The following is a 21,555-nucleotide window of genomic DNA, read 5'->3' as shown; positions in this document are numbered from 1 at the left end:
TTTAAGAAACAAAACACATGAACATGGGGTGGGGGGAAGAGAGGCAAACTAGGACACAGACTCTTAATTATAGAGAACAAACTGAGGGTTGCTGGAGGGAGGTGGGTGGGGGCATGGGCTAGATGGGTGATGGGCATTAAAGAGGGCACTTGTGATGAGCACTGGGTGTTGTATGTAGGTGATGAATCACTAAATTCTACACCTGAAAGTTAATACTGTATGTTAACTGGAATTCAATAAAAACTTGAAAAAAAGAAGAAGTCATGACTGTAACTTGAAACTATAACAAATTTTACGTAACTTTCAAGTTATTTTAGAATTATAAAAAATCACATTACTTTGAAAAGTACAGTAACAACAACAACAAAAAGAGCTAATAAGCACAGTCCTTTAGTCAATTACCAAGGGGGAAAGCATGCTACAAAAGTCTCTGTTACGCTGGCAAGCAGATTAACTGTTTTCTGGCACTGGTGGTTAAGATGCCAGGCAAAAGGGGAAGTGAAGGACAAGTGCTGTGCAGTCTGAGCACCCTGTGATTTCAAAAATGAACTTATGCTTTATTTCCTCCAGCATGTGAAGAGGTCTTGTACCCTTCTATCAAAGGGGCTGCCGGCAAGGCTAGAGGCATGCAAACCCTGTATTTGTGACCATCTGTGAGAGGCACATGTGCAAGCCAGGTCAAGGATGGCCACAGACACACACGCTCAGTCCCTCCAACACAGGTTTCTTCTCTACCACACTGGGGAAACGAAGGCACCTTGGCTTCTCAACTACTGCAAGGTCAGAGATCAGCAAAAGCATTTATTGTTTACGTGTATTAGCTACAGATAATTAGCTACAACATTACTGATTTTTAGAACAGAAAGATACCCTACAGATCATTCAGTGTGGTGGCTTTCAAACTTTTTTAACCATAAAAATCCTTCTTTATAGGACTGTATACAGAAGAGCAATATGTAAAACAGAGGTCAGGGTAGGGAGGTTTGGGATTCATAGAGCCCTTAAAGTCCGTCAGAGCTTTAGTGTAAAAATCTCTAATCTAGTCACATCCATTAGGATGGCTATGATACAAACAAACAAACAAACAAAACAGAAAATAAGTGCTGGCAAAGATATGGATAAATGGGCACCTGTGCACACTGCTGATGAAAATGTAAAATGTTGCCGCTGCTATGGAATACATTATAGCAATTCCTCAAAAATGTAAAAATAATTACATATTACCCAGCAATTCTACTTCTAGGTATATACCCAGAAGAACTGAAAGCAAGGACTCTCAATAGTCCTTGTTGGTCCTATGTATACCCATATTCACAGCAGCATTATTCACAGTAACCAAAAACTGGAAGCAACCTGAGTGTCCCAAGACAGATAAATGGATAGACAGAATGTGGTATATCCATTACTCCATTAAAAATATTCCAGTGAACTATTATTCCTTAAAAAGGAAGGAAACTCGGACACATGGTGCAACATGGATGAACCTTGAAGATACAATATTAAGGAAAATAAGCTAGTCAGAAAAAGGAAGAATACTGTAGGATTCCACTTAGGTACCTAGAACAGTCCCATTCAGAGACAGGAAGTAGAACGGTGGCTTCTAAGGGCGGGGGTGGGATGGGGGGAAGCTATCATTCCCTGCGTACAGAACTTCAGTGTTGCAGGAGGCAGAGTTCTGGAGATAGATGATGGTGAGGGTTTGGCAACAATGTGTATACACTTAAATGCCACTGCACTGCAGACAGGTTCCCCCCACTATCTGGCAGTAGAACATTCCTATGAAAATGTTCGTAAGCCAAAACGGTGTAAAGCAAAGATGCAATTACCATTAAGTTATATGGAAAAGTTTTGAGCCTCCTGAGACCCCAAAAATAACCTCTCTTAGGCTCTTCTGACACCTTAGGACACATCTTGCCAATGGATACACAAAATAAATTGAGATAAAGCACAGGTACTCACAGACACAGTTCAAAGCCATGGTGGCTGGATGCTGAGCGTCGTTCCCAGGGAAGGAGCCGCTCGGGGTGTGCGTGGTCTCCGAAACGGCTCACTGCCAAACAAGTGCTGAATGCTATTTTGGCTTTTCACCTACTTTCACAAAAGCAAAAATCCTCCATGGGTTTCTTTCAGTTGCCAAAAACACAGACTAATGTAGATCTTTCATAAAAGCAAAATGGCATAATGCAAGCTCTTGGAAAGTGGGGCTCACCTGCATTTAAAAATGGCTAAAATGGGCACCTGGGTGGCTCAGTCGTTAAGCGTCTGCCTTCGGCTCAGGTCATGATCCCAGGGTCCTGGGATCGAGCCCCGCATCGGGCTCCCTGCTCGGCGGGAAGCCTGCTTCTCCCTCTCCCACTCCCCCTGCTTGTGTTCCCTCTCTCGCTGTGTCTCTCTCTGTCAAATAAATAAATAAAATCTAAAAAAAAAAAAAATGGCTAAAATGATCAATTTTATGTTACGCATATTTTACCACAATTAAAAAAAACCCAAACCTCTGTTCTAATCCAACACAGCACTTTCATTTTACTGAGGAAAGAAACGGAACCAAAGCAGAAAAACTACTCACTTAAGATCACATACATGCAGTAGTGTAAAATGTGATTGCATAAAAGGTACTTCTGTCTACAGTACTTACTCCATCAAACTCTTCAATGGCCCCCAGTGACCAAAGAATAAACCTTCAGTTCCCACATATGGCACGCAAAGCCCTCCAGGATGGAGACTCCCCTCCTCTCCAAACACACTGCTCACTGACGCCACCACCGTGAGGCCCACAGCATCCACATCTACTACCATCTCACCTTCTGGCCCCTGCACTGTCCACGCCTTCTCCCCAACTCCCCCTCACTAACTAAGCCTCAGTATCACACATACTAAGTAAGATCACTTCCAGACCTTACACCCCAAGATCTTCTTAGCCCCGGGCTAGGTATCCCTCCAGCGCTCCTGTAATAGCCCTGTGCCCAGCACACTGCTATGACCATCTGTTTCAGCCTTGCCTTCCCTACTTCCCTACTGCAGGCTCCTGACAAAATGTCATTCATCTCTGGCCACTGAGCACCGAGACCCAAGCTGGCTGCGGGGCCCCCCAGGCAATACTGACTGAACACATACAGCTGGTAAGAAGGCCAAGATGAGATCAGATCTCCCGAAGGTCCTGGGTTCTTTTCATCAGTGTAGCTGAGGGCCCCCCCGTCACAATGTGAAAATAATTATATTACTGAAGGCTCTTACTTAGAAAAGAATTTCACGCGTCGCAGATGCAAAGAAACCCTACTCGTTCTTCTTGAATTATGCAACAATACCCCCCAAGTTATTCCCAACTTTCTGAGAAGGAGACGGTAGTGGAGAAACGGAACACAAAAAAGAAAGGCCTTCTGTTCCCCCTCCCATAGACATCTGTTGGTTTTATAATAAAAAGGGCTCTTCCTGGCACTTTAACTTGAGTGACCATAATTTAAGTCAACCCATTAAGAACTCTTGTTTTAGGGGCGCCTGGGTGGCTCAGTTGGTTAAGCGACTGCCTTCGGCTCAGGTCATGATCCTGGAGTCCCGGGATCGAGTCCCGGGATTGAGTCCCGCATCGGGCTCCCTGCTCGGCAGGGAGTCTGCTTCTCCCTCTGACCCTCCTCCCTCTCATGCTCTCTCTATCTCATTCTCTCTCTCGCAAATAAATAAAATCTTAAAAAAAAAAAAAAAAAGAACTCTTGTTTTATATTACAGTACCTACCCACTGTAAGACCTTGAGGACAAGCAATCTGTAATGGAAACAAATTTATTTGAAGGCTATGTTCTCATAGCTCCATGACCTCCCTAGCCTTGGTGGAAGGCAGGCTTAGCCAGAGAGAAATATTTTTAGAGCCGGGTGCTTGAGAACTGTAAAAATAGGCCGGGTGAAGAGCACACTTGTCAAAGCCCCTGAGAACTCCAGCCACAGGGCCAAGGAAACACGCCAAGCAGAAGCATGCTGGTTTTACATACTTTTGCAAACATATCACCAGCTTTGAAGCGGCTTCTCCGAAGCATAACCTGAATGGCAAATGTGTGAGAACTCTGTACAGAGAGCTGTCCGTGTGCCCCTATGCGACAGGAGGACCGCGGGGCATCGGCATTACGTTCCCTCAGAAAACTATTCTGACTTCCTTCCAATTCCCAGAATAAGTGCACTGAGTGAGCGCTCATGACGCTGACTGTCCCCCAGACGTTGCTGTTCCTCTGCATCAAGGCCTGCCCTTGAGTGCGTGACTGGATCCAGGGAGGAAAAAAGGCATAAATCAGATGCATCTCTCAGAGCCGGCAATTCTGGGTTTATGATTATCTCCGATTGTGCAATTCAACTCTGCCGTCAGCACGGGTTGTCTTCACTAACTTCGACAATCAAAAAGAAGGCATTCCGTCGAGGCTTTCAACCACCCCCGCTACCATAACCAGCTGGTTTATTCTTACAACAGTTTAATTCACTAGCTGGCTTTGGTTTTTGTTGGTTTTTTTTTTTTTTTTTACTTAGATTTTTATATTTCAAAAAGTATTTCTAAAAAGCCAAAGAAATGTGCCTCCATTTTCAGATGAGAAGTACATATTTTTTTGAAAATTCAATAAGCATCTGGATTTGGTAATGTAGAGAAAAGTAACTCCTCTCCAAGGACTCTCTCCTCCCATTTCCCACCAATTCCAGGAAGGAGAAGGGGCAACAGGACATGTCACTAGCATCAACAAACTCTTGGTTATATTGACCTCTCTCTCCAAGATGCTGCCATGATGAATACTTTCTGAGTAGAAGAAACAGTTACAAATCCAAACTTCTCTCTAGGAAGATTAGTATGGCAATGCCTGCTAGAATGAGTGGGGTTTTGCTGAAAAGGACCAATTAAGAGGCTCCCACAGTAATTCAAGTATCAATGCCTGGTCCAGGAATTACAATGGGGAGCACAAGGGAAAGAACACGCCTCACAGAAAAAAGCCTCAGAGCCTTTTGCAGCACAGAGAAGACTCTGACCACGACCCCAGCTTCAGAGTGTATCTGGCTGGAAGAACAAGAGTGGTAATGACAGAGGGAGGAAAGTCACAGGGAAAGCTGGAGGGGACAAAGGAAAGGAACATGATGAATAAGTCTTGGCAAGGGAGTCTGAGTCTATTCTTGGCAGAAAGAGGGCATCAGAGCAGCCAAACAGAGATCACCAGTGAGTGATTCTAACTTTGAGTCTAGAGCTAAGGAGAGGTCAAGCTGTTAATCTGTCGATTCCAGATACCACAAAAGATTCCCCTGCCCATGGAGGCCACACTTCTCTCCACAACACAGCAGAGGCCAGAGGTGCAGGCAGAACTGTGCTTCCCTCGGCTTCGGGGGTCAAACATCTTCAAAGACAATTAAGAGGATTTAGAATTAGAGAAGTCATCACCAGACTGATCTCACAAATCTCCCGGAAAGCAACACGCACGGAACAGTGACCACTGAACATGCTAGTGAAGTCTCTTCAGCTCTTTGAGCGGTTAGCCCTCTCGGCACCGTGAGGCCAGGATCCTTGTTTGCAGATAAGGGAAGAGGCAGAGAGGGGTTAAGTGACTCACCTACGGTTCCTACAGCAAGGACAGGTAGGGCTGGGTGCCAGGCTCTGCCATACTCTGCTCACTTTCAAGTGTTAGGCCACCACTCACCAGAAACTATTGCATTGTTCGTATACCCCAGGCAGACACAGGATAGAGAGCAGCGGTATAGCCTCCTGTGGGCCCAGGAGAGCTGGCAGTGAGGGGTGTGCCTAAGGCAGACATGGGGAGAAGACAGAAGTGGGAGGAAAGGAAGTTAGAAACACAAGCAACGGGCAGGTAACAGTGAGGCTGGATCTAGGACACGGCGGAGAAAACCCAAAACCCGACTGAGGTGCCATTTCTGCTCTACAGTGTCCAAACATATTCTTTGGCATTCTTTTTTTTGCCTGTTAGCCCCCCGCTTCTCCAATCTCCAGCCCCACCCCAAGTCCAATGACTAATATGCCGACAGGGGCTGGTTTTGCTGTCCCTAGTATATCACGAAGATCAGAGAAGAGCCCACTCAAGAAATGAGCAACAATGCAAGAAAGGAGGGAAGAGCTTCATGACAAATGCACCCCATGTCCTTAAGGAGGCAGTTAACACCGGAATAAAAACATTCCCTCCATAAAGAACACTCAAAAGGAGAGCTTATAGCCAGGTAACTGTGCCAGTCTCCAGCAATCCTTAAAGTTTTCCCAGGCCACTGCACTGTGTTCAAGCAGAGTTCAACTGAGACGTATTCACTGTCGCAGAAAAAATAATAATAATAAAGTTAAACAATACAGAGCAATTGTGACCACTCTCCTATTCAGCAGCAGAAAATTCAGAGTTTGGGGGCAGAGAGGAAACGGATGACCAAATTCAGTGGCTGGGGAGGAAAAAAGCTCTCAGGTCCACTTGAGTCCTTATCAAGCATGACAAAGTAACACGTATGTCGAGGAAATATTCATCTGTAGCTCAGAATGCTCACCCCTGCCATACCCCAACTTTGTTTTAATAGTCTAAGGAGCCCTCCCCAGAAGAAATGTGTACTTTTTGTTTTTTAACAAGGAAAAAAATAAATAAATAAAAAGCTTTGGGTGAGAAGAATCAGGCCCCCAGCCCCTTCCAAACTTTCTCATCTCCTCAAAGAAGTATAGTGTGCTAAAAGGAAGGTTGTACCAGGAGCCCTGAGGAATCCAGCTTCTGAAATGGACATTTCCAGGGAGCCCACTGGCTCCCCACCCCTGCCCAGTAACATAACTAAACCTATGAGCTCTCTGGGTTCCTCAGATGAAAAAAAGGCAACAAACAAGTGAAGTTCAGAAAGGACTCATTCAATAAATTATAGAAATGCACAGCTAGGAGCTTTTTTCCTTTTCTCCCCTCCTTTACAGAACAAAAAACAACCTGCCCCTCACTCAAGGGTCATTTAATGCTATAAGCTTCTTTGCTGGCCTAAGTATTCGGCTAAAGCTAAATTGGTGATCAGAACCATGTCAGAAGTCTGTAATGGACAAACACACAAGTTAACCTTACTAAATATTAACCTGCAGCCTAAGGGATTTTTTTTTTTTAATTTAAAACAAACAAAAAAATGACAGGCAAAGTAGATGCTCTAGGAAAATACACATGTACAAATGGCCTATGCTCTGATCAAATATAATGAAGCACAAACTTCACTTACCTGAAACCGCTAAATTGCTTGAGAAACACGTTAGGCTCCCACAAAACCGATTCAAAAATTTTTTTTTTATCCTACTCAGCATGAAGTGGAACATATGGCAAAATGATACATTTTACAAAAAATTAAAATTGTAAATAGAACTACTTCAGAAAGAGTTCAGGGAAGTGAAGATAAACACATAGCTTAGACGCCAGTTTATGCTTGTGTTTCTAAGGCTTCACTGAGGATTTACCACAGGTGGGGGGAGGGTAAAAAGCGCCTTCCCTCTTTTCAGAGGTCCATGAACAAACCAACCACAGTATCGACCGGCATTTGTGTTCAAGATTAAGCAAGTTGGAACAGAATCATGACCAATATTCTTCATCTAAATAATACAGTCCTACCTCTGCAGCAACAATCAGAGTTGGGAGTGGATATGAGCAAAAAAGGTCAAATGGACAAGGATTACTTCAACGAAGATAATAACTGTAAAGGCAGCTAACATTTTGTGAGCTCTTATTAGGTGCCAGACACTGTGCTAAGTGCTTGACATATGCTAATTCATTCAATCCTCTCCATACTCCTACCAGGCTAGTTATTAGTATTAGTCCTACTTTCGAAATAAGTAAACTGAGGCCAGAGGCTAAGTAAGTTTCCTATGTTAACACAGCCAGCACGTGAAGCCAAGCCAGCATAAAAATTACCCAACTCCCCATACTGAACTGGACCCATTCTATATTCAAAACACATCAACTAATTCTTCAGTGGCACTCAATCAGCAAAACGGATTTACCCAGCGCCAAAAACCGTAGGTCAAGGAGCATGAAGAATGAGGTGATACACTGCCTGGGACTGCATGCCGCAGGGCAGAATGTAAAAACAGATCACCTAAACCACCCAAAACATCAGCGAAACCAACCAGTGGCACCCAGAGATGTTCTGCAGAAAGCATGGTTTCCCCCCACAGGATTAGAGTTGTCACCTAAAGTGGGTGAGGCTCTTTTTAAACCCTGTTATAGGGCGCCTGGGTGGCTCAGTTGGTTAAGCGACTGCCTTCGGCTCAGGTCATGATCCTGGAGTCCCTGGATCGAGTCCTGCATCGGGCTCCCTGCTCGGCAGGGAGTCTGCTTCTCCCTCTGACCCTCCCGACCCTCCCCCCTCTCATGTGCTCTCTCAGTTTCTCTCTCTCAAATAAATAAATAAAATCTTTTAAAAAATAAAAAATAAACCCTGTTATATAAGAATGGAACTATGTTCCTTATGAATGTCCACTACTTAGACTTCTGGTATTTTTTTTCTGAGCCCCACACCGAACATGGGGCTCGAACTCACAACCCCGAGATCAAGAGTCCTGCTCCGCTGACCAAGCCAGCCAGGCACCCCTAGACTTCTGGTGTTTATCAACGTTCAGAATGACAATTCCATTATGTTTCCAACTAGTGCGGTAAATATTCCCCCTAAACTCTGAAAAGGCGCTCCTTGCTCCACTTACTCAGGGATTTGACCCACAAGTATGTGTTCCCACCAATGTCAGTTATTTCTCCCCACTCCTTTCTCAAGTGAATGCTCCATTACCATACCCACAATTTTAGGTGCTACCTCAGTGCCTTTTCATGCAACATAACACCCCAAATTTTTCATGGTATCTAATAATGGATGCAGCATCCCAAGAACTGAGCAATCCCATTTTGTACAAAAGTTGAGGTGATGCTTTCTACATAGTTTCTAATCCTCTTCCACTGAGGTCTTCAAGGTACTGTCCATTTCCTACACTGTTATTGGAGGCTAAAGCCCTAATAACTTGTCACCAAGACGCTCTTTAAGTGTTTTTAAGCTAATACATTATTTTACACCTGCCCATAAGAAATCTCACTCTCACAGCCTTGGGAGATTCTGGTGGAGCAGGAAGAATGTAAGTGCGCTCAAGCTAAGCTCTGAGTATCATGTAGTATAACGTGTGGAACTTTTAGGTTAAAGGGACTTACTCCTCCTCACATGTAACAGATTACAGGAACACCATAACCTAGCAGCCAGGGTATCCATACAACAAAAAGGGCCACGTATGTCCAAAAACATGATCTCAGAAGAAAAATAATGAGACTGTAAGAAGTCAGATGGATAAAAACATTTTTAAAAATACTGATTTTAAGAGAAAATGCAATTAAATATGCGGCAAAAAAAATCTGCAGGGAGGGAGAATTAAGATATATAGTAATAATAAAGGATTTTTTTTAGAGAGGGAGAAGGGGGGGAGGAGGGGCAAAGGGAGAGGGAGAAAGAATTCTGAGATCATAACCTGAGACAAAATCAAGAGTCAAAATCAAGAGTCTGACTTAACCGCCTGAACCACCCAGGCGCCGGTGTGTACTTGGTTGCAGATAGACACTGAAAAAATTAAACCTTCTTGACTGTAGCCACTGCACTCCAGTACTCCCTTAAGAAAAACTTGGTTTAACTGCCTCCGTCCTCAACAATACAAGTTGCAAAGGGCTGGAACGCTAAGAATAAAGTCAGCTAAGAAAATCAGTTCTCCAATATGAGCTGGAATGTAACCGCTAAAAATAAATACATACATACATACATACAAGTATCACAGTATCCAGGTAATCAGTTACACAGCTGAGCCCGTACCATAGCTCAGGTGGAACAGGACAGAGTCCTGAAGATGAACAGTGAGATGAGAGACTCTTCCTGGGCCCTCAGCCACTCTACTCCCACTCTCCCCAGAACCTAAACCGCGCTGTTTTCTGCAAAAAAGGGTAATAGGTCAAAGTTGCCTAGCCACCGCGCTTGCATTTGGAGGCGTCCCAGGGCCTCACAAGCTACGATTAGGTAACCTTACAAAGTGCTACCAAAAGGATGACTATTATTATTCTTTGTAACCCACAAAGGAAACACATGTCGAGGGCGGGGAACAGAGATCATCTAGAAGAGCAGAAAACGGCTCCGACAAAGACTGTAGAATTATTAAGAAAGTGATTACAAACAAAACTAACTGATCGCAGTCCAGGTCTCTGGAAGCAAATTCGGTCCAAGCCCAGCAGCAAGCGCACAAGTTATTCCTCAATACTGTGCACATATAATACTATCGTCTCTGCACGGCCCGATTCCAAAGTCCATTCAGAAACACTTTCCACGGAGCCTACATCGGACCCTGCGGGAGGCTGGAATTTAGAACCTCAGGCTCAATCCAAGGACATTGGTTTTTGAGCGGAGGAGAGTGAGGCCCAGACTCGAGGCTTTTCAACTGCACGGGTGAGGGGCGGGGTGGCATTTCCCCCGGTTTCCCGCGGACGCTGGCCTCCCGGCGGGACACCCACGCCGCTCTCGGCTGGCCAGCGCCTGCATGGAAGCGTGCGCAGCAAATCGAGCGGGGTAGGCTGCCCGCCCCGCGGCTCACCTGGGCGATGCCGGCGCCCATCAGCCCGCCGCCGATAACCGTCACGTGCTTGACGATGATTTTCTTCGCCGAGGCCGAGGCAGTGGACGAGGAGGACACAGAGCGCACGAACTGCCGGGTTACGAAAGCCATGCTGCAGAGACAAAGGCGGCGACAGCGATAAGACCTAACGAGGTTATCCTCGGCGCAAGGACTAGCAGCGAGCCGACCTCTGGGGGCGGAGGCCTAGGCCGCCCCTCCGCCCCTCCGCCCCGCCCGCCCTCGCGTTCAGTGACGTCCTCGACGGCGGGGGTGGAGACTCGAGGTGCGCCCCGCCCATTGGCCCGGGCCGGCGGGGGACCGCGTTCGAACGGCCGAGCGCGGCTTCCGGGCCCACGTGGGCTGGCGCGCCTACGGCCTCCAGGCGGGGAAGGGGGCGTGGTCGCGGCGGCGTGGGGGCGGGGGGAGCGCGCGGGGGCGAGGGGAGGTGGGCTCACAGCGGTCGGGGGTGGGGCCCGGGCCCTTCCGCGGCCTAAGCCTCTCTTCCGAAAGGGCGCCAGTCCCTCGTGAGACGAAGTACCCGCTGTTGCCTTGTTAAATGCTCGTCCTTGATGCTTGCGCGTATTTCGGCGCTGAATACATACCTGCTCTTTGGCCGCGGTGATTATTTTAATGCGATGGGTATTGACTGTTTCTGCTGAAACGGAAGGAAGCAAACTGCTCACACCCAAAACAAATGGCGAAGGACCCACGAGTTCCAGTGCAGAGAACAGGCCCACGGGAGGGAAAGGGGGTTGACCTTTAGTTGCCCATTTCAGCGTCAGACATCTATCAATGCAGGGAAAGTGGACGGTTGAAGGTCAAAAAGCAACCATTGTAAAGTAACACATAGAAAGCATTTGAAAAGAATGTCTTTCCTTTTTTTTTTTATTTTTTTTAAATTTTTTTTTTAATTTATTTTTTGACAGAGAGAGACATAGCGAGAGAGGGAACACAAGTAGGGGGAGTGGGAGAGAGAGAAGCAGGCTTCCTGCCGAGCAGGGAGCGCGATGCGGGGCTCGATCCCAGGACCCTGGGATCATGACCTGAGCTGAAGGCAGACCCCTAACGACTGAGCCACCCAGGCGCCCCAAGAATGTCTTTCCAAATAATGGAAGATTTGGATGCCAATTAGGTCAAACTTCTCATTCATGTGAGTAATTTCTGGTTACTGTGCTTTAGTAATATAGAATCTTTATTATTTTTGAATACACAATAAGAACCCACAAACACACCATCCAAACAAAAGTCAGCCTCTCCTATCAGAAGTAACCCACATAGCGAATCCTGGGTTCACCATTCCTTTGCTTTGATCTCATTTTTATATCTAATTCTGTAAAATTATGGGAGAAGCGCTGTTGCCCAGCGCTCTGTTAGGATTGGAACAATACTAGGATCACTACTGGTTAAGGAGACAGTGTTACATCCAAGTAACTGAAGTCCACTGAGTGCCAGAATGTAACAAATGCAGAAGCCAATGGGACTAGAAGTGGAAAAGAAAGATTACACAGAGAAACCTAGTAGAACAATGAAGAAGAAAGAATTCTAGGCAGAGGAAGCAGCGCATGCTAACGTAGAAACAGAAGAAAATATTGCCAGGGGAAAACAGAGGAATTAGGTGTGGCTAGAAGTGAGGGTAGGATGGTAGATTAGGAGGATGCATGGATGATTCCTGACGTGGATTTTAACTTTTGGTTCTCATTTAACAAGTGTCTAATGCAAGGCCAGACATCCAAACATACTCTAATTAGCGTTGTCCCAATAAACACTTTTTAGTGAAAATCTGTGTAATGTAAAACAGTGCCCAAGGATACTACATTTTCAGATCTGTGATCTCTTTTTCTCTGAAAAGAATAACCACTGCCATGTTTTTAGTGACTCTCAAATCTGAGGCTGTCTGTATCATCTAAAGGGGGGATGTAAAGAAACGAGCACAGCAGTGGGCATTGGGAGTGCTGGCTCTGTCGCTTGTGTGCAATATGACCCTTGCAACACTTCCTCTCCCTGGGCTCCAGCATCCTTGTCTGTCAAAAGAAATGGCTGGATACCTTTCCAGCTGTTCCATGCTAAGACTCTACCCCCAGTTCTTGACGTGGGAAACAAAGGCAGAAGAGAAGTTATTAAATTTCCCTACTGCTTACAGCACATGGACAAATCCTTGACAGAGGCAGAGTGACACTCCTCTAGGAACTCAACTGCCTCCATGTTAATACTTTGCTCAGGGCAAAAGGCAAATTTAGCCGGACCCCCAGGGTCCTGTAAGTCTACTTTAACATATAAAAATTCTTTTAGAAATTTCCTTTATCTCGGGCCACCTGGGTGGCTCAGTTGGTTAAGCGACTGCCTTCGGCTCAGGTCATGATCTCAGGGTCCTGGGATCGAGCCCCGCATAGGGCTCCCTGCTCAGCGGGAAGCCTGCTTCTCCCTTTCCCACTCCCCCTGCTTGTATTCCCTCTCTCACTGTCTCTCTCTCTCTGTCAAATAAATAAATAAAATCTTAAAAAAAAAAAAAAGAAATGTCCTTTATCTCTAAACCCCCCAAGATACATGTTGGCAATCGTCTCCCAAGCCTATGGCCCACCGATATGCATCTGAAGGGTCTCATGACTAAGGTTTTATTAGATGGTAAAAAATGACCTTTTCTCAACAATAGCTAGCCCCCTCAAAGTCCTGGAAACCTTGCTTCCAATAGTGCCCTAGAGACTTACACTATCCCTAATCCCCTCCCAACTTGAAAGTATATAATGGGCCACTCCTCATGACCCCATTGCAGCCCTTTCTGCCCACGGGTCCTGTCCCCGTGCTTTAATAAAATCACCTTTTTGCACCAAAGATGTCTCAAGAATTTTTTCTTGGCCGTCAGCTTTGAACCCTAACATCTTTCCCACATTTTTCTGAGGCTGGAGGGACACCCCACCTGCCCCTCCACTCCAGCCTAGTCCTGATCAAATGACAGTTACAATAGAATCATTCTTCTCTTACCAAGACTGCAAGTCTTTTCCCAAGTATGTGGCCTTGGCCTTTCAGGCATCCAGTAATGTGGTCCCTGACTGGCACCTTCACCCTGTTCTTGGGGTCCTGCTTCATTTCTCTCTACAGAAAGAGAGGGGGTACTGGGAAGCATGACTGAACCAACTCAGAGACAGCAAAGGGAAGGACTGCCACAGAGAACGGAGTAAGTGATGACTGCTTTTGTCTCATAAATGGATCATTGTAATTCTTAAAAAATACATATCAAAGAAGCATTATTTGAAAATATACATGGTGGAGGGCCTGAAGAGTGGCAGAAGCGGGAGTAGAGTAGGTCCTTCACCTCCAACAAGGCAGCAATGGACAAAAAATATCAAAGCCTTCCCAGCAGCCCCGCTTTACAAAGTAGGTACGTGGAGAGAGAGCTGAGCTGACACTTGGACTTCACATTGTCATAGGATAGACACATTGCCCCAAGGACAGGGTGCATTAATAATCAGGAGCATTCATGGGGGCAGGATTCATGGAGTAAGTTAGACTTTTCCTTATAATTGTGGGAAATTCATGATTTCTGGCTTACTGGGGGAAAGAGTGAAAAATTACAGCTGCTTCTCCTGTTTTGTTGAGCAATTTCTAGGTTTCATATGGTAGAAGACCAGAACCTGCGCCTGCTTAGGGTGGCACAAGAACAAAGCCTGGAAAGTTCAACCGAAGATTTACCAACTGCAAAACTAATGAGGGTTCACAGTGCCACACTTGTCAGCATGGCTTTCAAGGAAATAATCATCCAATTTGCATCATTAAGACATGGCTAGTTTGTTTCTATATACTGCTGAGAGATGCTCTCAGAATGACTTATAAGACACACAAGACAAATGTCTAGCAACATTGAACAAATTTACAAATAATTTTACCCTCTTGGGGCACCTGGGTGGCTCAGTCGTTAAGCGTCTGCCTTCGGCTCAGGTCATGATCCCAGGGTCCTGGGATCGAGCCCCGCATCGGGCTCCCTGCTCAGCGCGGAGCCTGCTTCTCCCTCTGCCTGCCACTCCCCCTGCTTGTGTTCCTGCTCTCTCTCTCTCTCTGTCAAATAAATAAAATCTTAAAAAAATAATAATAATTTTACCCTCTTGAGATTTTAGGGGGAAGAAAGTATCATGGCAGACTTCAAATATGTGTCTTGGCTTTTACCATGCTAGCAGTCATTCATCCCAGCACAGCTGCTCTCTCCATTTCCCCTCTACTTGGAAAATTCATTAAATCCTCACAATAACCCTTTTTGGTAGGTACTAAGGGTACCCTTTCTTTAAAGATAAGGAAACCGAGGTGCAGAGAGGTTTAGTAACTTAGTCAATGTCACACAGCTAATAAATGGCACAGGGAGAATTCAAACCCATGATAGTCTGTTTTCAGGACTCATGTTCTTGACCGCTATGCTGTTTTGCCTCTCTTCATAACAACCCTAAGACTACCACTGCTGTCCTCCTCTAAGGCTGAAGAAGCCAAGATGCTGAACGGTCAAATTGTTTATTAAATGTAATTCTCCTAATTAACAGGTCAGGCTCAGTTTTGAACCCATTCTGACCTCAAGACACTTTTCATAATTCCATCTGTCTTAGACAGTGCCCTGATGCTAGATCACTGTGCTCCCCTCCTTTTAAAAACTTTATCCACATAACAAAACAAAACCAAAAAAAAAAACCTTTATCCACAGGATAAAGACCAAACTTCTAAGTCCTAGCCCCAACATTCTAAATTCATCTATTCCTTCACAAGTACCCTAAATTTGAGCCATAAAGAACCAAAGTTACTTTTCCCAGCTTCTAAATTATCTCTCAAAAAGATCCCAATTGCCAGTTCATTTATAAATGAGTTCAAGGCTAAAACACTTTTTTACTAACTATAATTCTCAGACATTTTCAGAGTTAGAGTTAACAAGGCTGACAGTGACTCCTTGTTTATCTTTAAAAGTAAAATGATTGATTTTAGAAATAACAACTAAGTTCTTCAGTGCTTTATGTGATCAAGAAACATCTGATTCTAGGTGCTGGAAAAGAGGTGACTGGAATGTGGTCTCTGTCTTTCAAGGGCTCATATTATAGTAGGAGAAACAAATATGGAAGTGAGTCATGACAGCAGGGTTGTAACTGCTCTCCCCAGGGGAATGCAAGGGACTGTGGAGGAGGTTAGCTTGGGGGTAGGTAGCAAAGTGTTTGTGGGGTGTCACGGGGTACTAGCTAACACACTTAGTAAATGCTCAATTTGCTAGACTCTTCGCTAACGACGTGTTTCTGCCCTTTACCAGTGTGCTAAACTACTTCATCATGATGGAGATATTACAGCAGAGTAGTCAGGATGAGTAGGAGGTTAGCAAGCAGCAGAAGAGTTATAAGGACATTCCAGAGAGAGAAAAATGTATCTGTAGATTGTGAAGGAACACAGAAAAGAAAGTGGTCTGGAAATAAAATTAATATAGAATAACCCTAAAGATGAGATTGGAAGGTGGCAGGGGCCAGATCAGGGTGGAAATTTTTATGAGAGTCGTGGTCACAATTACATTTAATTTTTTTCAATTTTTATTTAGAAATAATTGCAAACTCATAGAAATAATTGCAAACTCTTAGAAAAATTGCAAGAATAAGAATAATGCAAAGAAACCCATATACCTATATTTACCTATTGTTAATATTTTATACATTTGCTTCATCATTTTTTTTTTTATTAGAGAGAGAGAGAAAGCAAGGGACAGATGGAGAGGGAGAGAGAGAGAGAGAATCCCAAGCAGGCTCCATGCTCCCCACAGAGCCCAAAGTGGGGCTCAATCCCACGACTCCTAGATCACAACCCAAGCCAAAATCAAGAGTCCCACACCCAACCGACTGAGCCACCCAGGTGCCCCTGCTTTATCATTTTTTTATCTTATCTATTTTCTATGTTTACCTCTCTACATATCTATATCTATCCAAAATATTTAAGATATGTATAATATGTAGAGATATATAATTTTGAGCCATTTGTGGGTAAGTTACACATATCATGGTTCTTCATCTAGTATTTCAGTGTATATTTCCTAAGAATTGGATGGTTCTCTCACATAACCATAGTACAGTTATTAACATTGGTAAATTTATTTTATTTTATTTTATTTTTTTAAAGATTTTATTTATTTATTTGAGAGAGAGAATGAGAGAGAGCAAGCACATGAGAGGGAGGAGGGTCAGAGGGAGAAGCAGACTCTCTGCAGAGCAGGGAGCCCGATGCAGGACTCGATCCAGGGACTCCAGGATCATGACCTGAGCCAAAGGCAGTCGCTTAACCAACTGAGCCACCCAGGCGCCCAACATTGGTAAATTTAATATTGTTACAACATTTCTAATTGATCACCTGTATTTCAATTTAGTTAACTGATCCAATAATATCATTCACAGATTTTTTTTCCTTCTAGTACTGAATCCAATCTAGGGTCAGGTATGGCATTTAGTTTCATATCTCTCTCTCTCTTTAAATAACAGATTTATTGAGGGTTTAGTTTATTTGTTTTTATTTTTATGTTTAGGCACTGGCTTTGCCATGAACATTGTGTTTGTGTACAAGAAAACTATATAAAGGACTAAAATACCTTTGGAGAGATCTTTCAAAAACTATAATAATGGACAACTCACCACACAGCCTTTGCATGTCAGGTGGGAAGAAAGTTGCTAAACAAATTCAGACTGGAAAAAATACAACGAGGACAAATGCTCCCAGACAACATGATGGGAGAAGAACAGAATTTAGTGTCATCTTTTAGAATTAGAAACGCCAAATTGGTACATTCCTTGTGGAAAACTTTGTTTTAAATGAAGCACACATAGTACGTAAAGTCTGAGTAGTAAGACTGAATAAGACGAAACTATAGAATATACAACCTTCAATAACATTCTTACAGTTGTTACATTTGTAATTTAATCATAAAAACATTTGAGATTTACAAACCACATTATTCTAGTCTGTTTGATTTGACATTCTGAAATTCCTTAGACTATTTTGTGAATATATTTGTACCCTTTGTCAATTTTTCTTTGAAATAAAACTGCAACCAGATTTGAACCATCCTTGCAAGATGTATTTTGCATTATGAATACGTTCACATGATATGTCTGAGACTTGCTTCACAATAAATCAATGCAGAATGGGGATGATGGAAAGTGGGTTGGGTGTAGATGAAACAAGATTTGTGCTTAACTTCTGTAGGTATTGTCCATAATAAATGTCCATAATACAAAAATAAAAAGAGGGAAACTGCATATGGTAATGAAATGTATTCAATGTAGGTCACTACTTTTATTTGCTTGCATTGTGAAACATGGTTTTAAAAATTTCATCTTGGTTCCTAGATAAAATCATTTCAATTATCCTTTATTTCAAACACAATGTTTGGCCTAAATGTTAAAAATATTTTATCATAGTGGGGTGCCTGGGTGGCTCAGTTATTAAGCGTCTGCCTTCAGCTCAGGTCATGATCCCAGGGTCCTGGGATGGAGCCCCGCATCGGGCTCCCTGCTCAGCAGGAAGCCTGCTTCTCCCTCTCCCACTCCCGCTTGTGTTCCCTCTCTCGCTGTCTCTCTCTGTGTAAAGTAAATCTTTAAAAAAATATTTTATCATACAGATTATTTATTATTAAAAAAACATGGTTTGCATCCTTGTTTTTAGACTCCTCTTCAATGAAATACCATTGAGTCAATTTGTTACGTTCCTATTATATTTCAGGTTATCATGCTAGTTGTTACAAAGGATATTTATTTCACATATCACAGTTCAAGTGTTTAGTTCAGTGACTTTTACCAAATGGAGCAACCATCATCATAAATCAGTTTTAAAACATTTTCATCCCCCCAGTAAGATCCCTAATGCCCTTTTAAAGTTAATCCTCATTCCTACTCCCAGCCCCAGGCAATCACCCATCTACCTTCTGTTCATATATATTTACCTTTTACGAAACACTTCATATAAATGGAATCCTTTAATACATTGTTTCAGCAAAATGTTTTTTAACTGTGCTTTATCTGTGGTATACCATGTGTCGGTGGTTTGTTCCTTTTCATTATTGAATAGTATTTCACTGTATGGATCTACCATATTTTGTCTATTCATTCACCAGTTAATAGACATTTAGGTTGCTTCCAGTTTGGGGCTATAATGAATCATGCTGATAGGAAAATTCTCTTTCTTTGTTTTCTTTTCTCTTTCAGAGATACCTGGGGATAGAATTGCTGAGAAGTAAGGTAGTTTTATGTTTAATTTTTTGAAAAGCCACAAAACTGGGGGCGCCTGGGTGGCTCAGTCATTGGGTGTCTGCCTTTGGCTTAGGTTATGATCCCAGGGTCCTGGGATGGAGCCCCTGCTCAGAGGGAGGCCTGCTTCTCCCTCTCCCACTCCCCCTGTTTGTGTCCCCTCTCTCACGGTCTCTCTCTGTGTCAAATAAATAAAATCTTAAAAAGAAAAACAAAAGAAAAGCCACAAAACTGTTTCCAAAGTGATGGTAACATTTCATATAACCACCATCAATATACAGTGCTTTCATTTCTCCACATCTTCACCAATATGTGTTATTTTCTGTCGATTTATTATGATCATTTATTATAGTCTATATTTTTTCTTATTTCTCATTCTAGTGTGAAATGGTATCTCCAAGGTTTTATTTTGGATTTCCCTAATGTTAAACATCTTTTCATGTGCTTATTAGCCATTTATGTATATTCTTTTTAAAAATGTCTGTTTACATCTTTTATCCACTTTTATCCACTTTTTCATTGGTTTTATTATCAGTTTGGACTCACAAATTACTAATCTTTCCAAAGGTGTATAATTCATTACTGGATTTAATTATTTTGAGGTTCAAATTATTCCAGATTGGGCCAGTAGGAACCTCTTCAAGATGGCTCCTTGAAACATTCACCCATTCTTTTCTCAACAACTCCTAACTTTTTGGCATAACAAGGCTCATCTTGTACCTACACTGCCCTAGTTCCAGAAACAGTCATTTTGTGATGAGCCCCAGTTCCTTTCAATGGGAATGATATTGGAGACCGAGGTCTGGGTGCAACTACACTTTGAAGAGATTAGTCTGGAAGCTGTCTGAAGGGTGTATTTGTTCTCTATTGCTATGTGATAAATTATCTTAAAACTTAGTGGCTAAAATTAAATGGTTTCATGGTGTTTGTGGATCAGAGAGTCAGGAGCAGTTTAGCTGGGTGGCTCTAGCTAACGATTTTTCAGGAGGTTATGTCAAGATGTCATGCAAGGCTACAGTCATCTAAAGGCCTGACTGGAGCAGGAATGTCTGTTTCCAAGATGGCTCACTTACATGGCTATTGGCAGGATGGGCCAGATTCTTGCTATTAGTAGGAGGCCTCGGTTCCTTGCTTGTGTGTCCTGACAACGTGGCAGCTAGCTTCTCCTGGAACCAGTGATCCGAAAGAGAGCAAAGCAGAAGCCACAATGCTTTTTATGACCTAGCTTCAAAAGCTGCACCCCAGTAGCCTAGTGGTCACATGAGTCAGCCATATTCAATGTGGAAGGGAGCTACAGAAAGAAGCAGTAAGGGAGACCACACAACCTCAAGGTCATAAGGACACTTTTTTTCTATGTTATTTTGAGATTTCTTGTATTACTTTTCACATCCAGGCCTACCACCCTCTAGATTGTTTTTTACATGTGGTGTGCGACAAGGAGTCATGGCTCATTTATTTCCGTATGTTGATATTCAACGGATGCAACACCAGTTATGGAAAATTCCACCTGTTCCCCCACCGTATTACAGTGGCATCTTTGTCACAGTTCAGGTGCCTTCATGTGTGTGAGGCTGCTTCACTGGTCTGTTTGACTTTGTGCTGATCCCACACTGTCTTGCTTACTGTAGCTTTATGAGGAGATTTGACATCTTGGTATCATGATCGTTTTGGCTATTCTGGCCCTTTGCTTTTACAGATACATTTATTATTATTATATTTATTTATTTATTTATTTGTTTGTTTGTTTGTTTATTTTTAGCTTTTGCCACCTTTTGCAAGTACGGATGCTCAGGCCTAACCCTGGTAAGATTCTGATTTAACTGGTCTGGGGTGGAGCCTATTCATCAGCATTTTTATCAAACTCCCCAGGTGAGTCTCAAATACTGCCAGAGTTAAGACTCACTGATCTAGTTGAACTTTCTTCTGTGACAGCAGGAAAAATCGAGGCCCACCCAAAGAAGTTAAATGCTTACCAACAGTTACACAGAGAAGGTAATTGCAGAATCAAGGCTCCAACTCAGGTGCTATCTTCCAGTTCAGTCCTCTTTCCACCACCTATAGTTATTCCTGGATATGCCCAGCAGATGAACAGCAGAAAGCAGGGGGGTGGGGGAATATTAGGTTAATAGTTCATGGACACAGCCAAGATGCTCAGCATCTTATCCCACTGTAAGAGTGCGGTAAGAAAGCTGTGCAGAGTCCTGAGAGATCCTCTCTCTACATCCTTGACAAATGAGGAAACTAAGGCCCAGAGAGGTCATATGGTCAGTTCCTGGCAGGGACACTGGTGTCTGAAGTGTGTCATGCCTCTAGTCCCGTCCTCACTTTCCCACTATGTTTGGCTTTCTACCCAGGTACGCTCACTCTCACCACCAGCTTTAGCTCTGGTCCCTTAGAAGTTTTTGTCTACAACTTACCTCTACATATGTCATGGGATGATTCCTGAAAGAAGCAAAGCCTTATTGTTTCCGATACAATTACATGTCTTATTAACAGAGCAGAAAGAACTTACACTCATGTGGCTAAATGGTATTAAGCTAATCTCAGGCCCCCAGAGAAATTATCTTTAATTTAGTTTAACTCTTGTCTTCAAGATTTTCAATGCGAAGATCTTTATTTCCCCACAATGGGGCAGCAAAGAGCTTTTTCAATACACAGTTAATAGCGTGTTGAAAATCTAATAGTGGCAGTACTTTTTATTTTTAAAGAAACTTCCTTAA

At 43.3% G+C, this 21,555-nt stretch overlaps 1 protein-coding gene across 2 annotated transcripts in view; it reads right to left on the bottom strand.

Annotated features, from left to right (window-relative positions):
- HADH (hydroxyacyl-CoA dehydrogenase) overlaps positions 1 to 10,834 on the bottom strand; it is a 45,838-nt gene extending 35,004 nt beyond the window's left edge. The window contains exon 1 of one of the 2 annotated variants that reach the window (XM_035030250.1): positions 10,575 to 10,834. In XM_035030250.1, the coding sequence (XP_034886141.1) occupies positions 10,575 to 10,706 (132 nt within the window). In that variant the 5' untranslated portion in view covers positions 10,707 to 10,834. Of the gene's footprint in view, positions 1 to 9,805; positions 9,824 to 10,574 lie in introns of those variants that run through there. The other variant, XM_035030252.1, reaches the window with a different exon arrangement.
- Between the last annotated feature and the right edge of the window lie 10,721 nt (positions 10,835 to 21,555).

This window comes from Mirounga leonina, unplaced genomic scaffold (genome assembly GCF_011800145.1).
Source record: "Mirounga leonina isolate KUSES-001 unplaced genomic scaffold, KU_Mleo_1.0 Mir_357, whole genome shotgun sequence".
Taxonomy (NCBI): Eukaryota; Metazoa; Chordata; class Mammalia; order Carnivora; family Phocidae; genus Mirounga; species Mirounga leonina.
The sequence above is the reverse complement of the archived record's forward strand: the minus strand, read 5'-3'. Positions and strand labels throughout refer to the sequence as shown.